This window comes from Montipora foliosa, chromosome 2 (genome assembly GCF_036669935.1).
Source record: "Montipora foliosa isolate CH-2021 chromosome 2, ASM3666993v2, whole genome shotgun sequence".
In the NCBI taxonomy this organism is placed as follows: Eukaryota; Metazoa; Cnidaria; class Anthozoa; order Scleractinia; family Acroporidae; genus Montipora; species Montipora foliosa.
In genome coordinates this window covers 63,885,431-63,890,430 of record NC_090870.1, presented here as the reverse complement: position 1 = coordinate 63,890,430, position 5,000 = coordinate 63,885,431, and the positions used below count along the sequence as shown (strand labels likewise).

At 40.2% G+C, this 5,000-nt stretch overlaps 1 protein-coding gene across 7 annotated transcripts in view; it reads left to right on the top strand.

Annotated features, from left to right (window-relative positions):
* Positions 1 to 5,000, top strand: part of LOC137985247 (transient receptor potential-gamma protein-like) — a 38,226-nt gene that overhangs the window by 29,955 nt on the left and 3,271 nt on the right. For all 7 annotated transcript variants that reach the window (XM_068832838.1, XM_068832821.1, XM_068832825.1 and 4 more), the window contains 2 exons: positions 2,449 to 2,944; positions 4,117 to 4,315. In XM_068832838.1, coding sequence (XP_068688939.1) covers positions 2,449 to 2,944; positions 4,117 to 4,315 — 695 coding nt within the window. The remainder of the gene's footprint in view (positions 1 to 2,448; positions 2,945 to 4,116; positions 4,316 to 5,000) is intronic.

Sequence of the window (5,000 nt, the reverse complement as noted above, 5' to 3'; positions counted from 1 at the left end):
TAGTGTTTCCGGGACCTCAAGACCTGACAAGAGGTAATTAAATGTCCGGATTCTGTTAGGCCCACATTTGCCGAGAAAGTAACTACTACTGTCTCATTCTTTGGAACTACCACGTCTCCCTTTGTTGCTTTCACATGCTTCGGAAAAAATTCGAGGAAAGGGCACTAACTAATGTCTCTTCCTGGCTGTCAATGGTGTGACTATCAGAGTCTTTCACTAATTCTTCAATGGCATTGTATCCAACAATCGGGTGGTCCAAATAGTCCGTTGAGATCAGAAAAGGTACTGCTATACCGTGTTTGTCACCTGAGGTGGCGAGTTTTAAGGAAACTTCTATCCAGCCATCGTATGGAATTTCACTACCATTTGCTGCTTTAAGATCAAGTCCTTGATCACTTAGAAGCTCCTCTATTTGACGATGCTCAGCTGTGGGCAAGTTCTCAGCAAGCCAGCTCTTGGAAACAGTAGAAACTTTGACACCGGTGTCTCACAACGCTTCAGTCTGAACATCAAGTTCATTACACATTGGACTATGTATCTCTTCCCCACCAATTTCGCTACCTTGGCTTGTTGTTTAGGTGTAAGGTGACTAACATACGTAACACTGTTACTAACATTCTTTCTCTCCTGGTTAGACAGCTAAGTGCTTTGAGTGTTGTCTGACAAAAAAAAAATGACATTCGCCTATGCTTACTTACTGGCACTGAAACCAAAGATAGGGTCTTTCGACCCTATGTTTTTGAAGTTCTTTTACTTTACTTTACATAGGGTCCCTTTGGTTGTAACCCCTAAAAATGTGATACACGAATTATTTTGTCAGTACACATTTGTTATTCTACTTCCAGTATGAAAACCATAAATCATGCAAACAATAAACTAATGCGGTAGATGGTTAATCCTAATTATTGTGTCTGGTAGGGAACTGAGATAGTTTTACCTATAGGACGTAAGTGATTTTCTTTAAACTAAGTTTCCAGTTTTTTTTTCGACGTTAATTATAAAGTACGATCCATAATCTTTTCGCAGCTGATGTTCACATTCCGCCATCCAAAGTTGTACTGTCAGTTCAATGCTCTAGATTTCTGTAATTTTCAAATTCAGTTCACTTTGACAATCAGAAAAAAAAAAACTCTGGAAGACAAGCAACGGGTCCCTTCCAAAAATACTCCCTCAATAAACGCGATTTTTGAATGTAGACCCTGTTGATCAATCGCCGAGAGTTTTCAAGCAAGCAACCGGAGACATTATTCGACGTCGGTTTCCTGGCTTTATCGGATCGGCGTAATTACAATTTTAGAAACTAAACATTTTAAGCAAGAGTTTTAAAAGCGAAGATGTGTTTGTATGGTGTATGTAACAAAGGGCACAACAACAATATTAAACTCACAGTAGAACACAGAGAAATAGCAACTTGGCATCCAATCATCTGCGAAGATCATACAATTCGCTTAAATGGCGAGGTTACCCAGGGAGTCAATTTTTGAATGTAGACCCTGTTGATCAATCGCCGAGAGTTTTCAAGCAAGCAACCGAGGACAATATTCGACGTCGGTGTCCTGGCTTGATCGGATCGGCGTAATTACAATTTTAGAAACTAAACATTTTGAGCAAGAGCTTTAAAAGCGAAGATGTGTTAGTATGGTGTATGTAACAAAGGGCACAACAACAATATTAAACTCACAGTAGAACACAGAGAAATAGCAACTTGGCATCCAATCATCTGCGAAGATCATACAAATCGCTTAAATGGCGAGGTTACCCAGGGAGTTAACACAAAAATTCCTGAAATTCCTTCATTTTTCCCCAGCACACGAGGATTGCGCCAGCGCGCATTCGCGAAAACGAATCACAAATACACATTTAAATCAAAGCTAAACTTAGGAGCTGAAATGTTGCTGACCTACATTGGTTTTGAAATCGTAACGGCCTACTCTAATCTATCTGACACTCATACCCATAATCCCTCTCGCACGACAACAATCCTCCTGTCCGTACCGGCAAAATAACTATTTCTGTATACTACGCTTCGCTTCATTGTCAGAAATACTATTTAGATGAGCTCTAACTTGAGCCCGCGATATGGTCACGTGATACTGATCACATTGCCATACATGGAGGGGTGGACGGTCATACCGTGACCAAAATAAAATCGTTTTTTTACACAGATAGGTTACCTTATTTTCTTACCCATGGTGCTCCGCCATATTACGAACTTATAAGAGACCATCTTCCATATGGCTTGCTAGCTCAGTTGCTAGAGCAAGTGCAGCACAATCTCCCGGTCATGGGTTCAAGTCCCTTTCAAGTTCAAGCCCAGGCTTCTCTGCTCCGTTTGCTTCATGAACTGAGCTGTCATTTTCACTTAGAAAGAAATTGTTGTATAGCAGTCAGTATTCTTAATACAATTTTCAGCAATGCAAAATGTTTTCAATTAATTCGTCTCTGCAGACTGGTTGGTTTTATCGTTTATCATTGGACTGTTGGTGGACGTCATTAAAGACTTGTACGATTTTGGAATACGGAGTTTCTTTTCCCATGTTTCAAACCGCATGGCCTTAGCAACGGTTGTATTCTTTGTCAGTCATTACATCATTTGGTGGTCAGCTTGGGCAGTGATGTCTAGAGACGGCGTCCATTCACCGGAGCATTACGCAAATCATGAATTGCACGACATCATGTTAGTCTCTGAAGGAGTTCTTGCTATTGGGATACTGCTGGCCTTTTTCCACAACTTGTCATTCATGCAAGCCAGTTCTAGCATTGGCCCACTGTTAGGCGCCTTCGTAGAAATGATGTATGATGTGGGAAAATTCGCTTTATATTTCTTTTTCATTTTCTTGGGGTTCGCTGTGAGCTTCACCAAGCTGTACACTCAGTACTTGGCGGGAAGAAGCTACTTCTTATCGCAGGTTGAAAACGCAACAAGCGAACGTCATGCTGGCAAGTAAGTATTATTTATTATCTTAAACTATAAAAAGAAAAAACAAGTTTGGAGGCGGACTGAATAACTGTCATCTGCTCAATTCATGCCAAAGATAACGTATTAAATGAGATGACCCGAGTTCGAGATAGAAGATTGGAATCTTGTATTGTACTTGATTAGATTGTTGTAGAATCATTGAATTTGTAAAGAAGAGATGGAGGATTTGCAAGGGACTTTAATAACGGGTTATGTTCCTTTCAAAGTACACACCTCCCGCAGCAGTCATCAAACCGAGTTTCAATGCCCATTTTAGTGGATAGCAACTAATTTGTGACATCAAAAAGAAACGTCTTGGTAAATTACTGGTATAATATCATGGGTGACAAATTACTCCTTAATTTTGGCGCGAAATTTCAGCGTTAATTTATAATTTCACATGTGAAATTACAAAATTGCCATGGTAACATCTCTCGTATCTCGATCAGAGCCAAGATGGCGTCAAAATTTAGGACAGTGACCATCGAAGAAGTTACGAAATTAAAAGGCACGAAGAATTCGAAAGGTATTTTTTGTGAAGAAACTCAGAAAATTACGAACTTTAGCAAAAATGTATGCTTTAAACGAAAACTGTATTCTTCTTAATGTTCTCGGTTTTCGATACAATAAACCAGTAAAAACAATTATGGTTGTGAGCGTAATTTGTCACCCACGACATTAAAAGGTAATCAAATGGTTTTCTCGTGAAATTAGGAAATAATTTCACTTGCGTTATGTCAAAATTCTGATAATTTCCCTCGCCTAAAGGCTCGGGAAATCAGAATTTTGACAAAACGCGCGTGAAATTATTTCCTAATTTCACTCCGTAGTAACGTCGCCATTTGATTACACATACTTAGTCCCTTCAGACTCCTCGGATTTTTCTTCAAATACTGTGGTTATCATCAGCATATTAAATTAGATCTTGATATAATGTTATCAGTTACCCGCGCCCCAAAACACTCTTTTTCATTTGTCGAAACTACATGTGGGTCTACGTCTATCAAATGTTCCCACATGACGAATTCGACTGCCGTCAAGTGAGTTGATTGACGTCCACCCAAATTTGGTTTTGAAATATGAAAAAAAGTCGTTGAGAGACGCGTGTGACTGGTCAGTAACCGATGTAAGAATTAATCACATGTTCATTTTTTTAGCCTTGGTGAGAGTATCTCGGAGATATTCTGGGCGTTGTTCGGTGAACTTGATAGAGACAACTTTCGTGTTCCAGAGAAGGGCTTTGAGATCTTGACCATTGCGAACCTAATAATATTTGGTGCGTTCAACATCGCAGCAGTTCTTGTGGCCCTTAATATGCTGATTGCTATTCTGAACGAATCTTACAGCAGGATATCGGTAAGTCGTAACCACACCCTTCGAATGGTGTTGGTGAATATCTTCCAAAATTGTTGTATTGAGTATAGCAAAACGCAAATTCATTTGATTTGGCGCGCATGAAGAAGGCGTAACATTTTCCCATGGAATTCCAATAGAGCTCTTTTTTTATTGACATGTGGACTTTAATACTAGTGTTCTCTTTTTATTCGAGTGCGAAACTCTCCTGTAAAGGACGGTTGACACGGTACGATTTGTCAGCCGGTTTTGTCGGGCCGATAAATGGTATCGTGTAAATTGAATAAATTGTGTAATTTTTCTTGAAAAGATCTTCCCGTTGTCCCGTTGTCCGCCATTTTGAACGCCTTAACTTTTTAGGTACCCACTCGCATCCCCTTTGATTGACATGGCGGTTTCTCTCCGATTGTCGGCCCGACTTAATAAAATCTGTTAAGGCCGGTTTACATGGTACAATTTGTCGGCCCGATTTATGGGCTCGACGGTGTTGGAGCGCAAATTTTGCGTGTCTTTTGACAGCCGATGAACGACCGATTCATGGAATGAGAATCGGTCCCGGTTAAAATTAACAGCAAGTAAATGCGCCTGCGTATGCTGCTTGTGCTTATGCTTGCGTCGCTAGTGAAAACCAGGTCTTAGCTCTGCTACCAGCGGGTTGCGCAGGATTACGATTGTAATCTGTATCTTA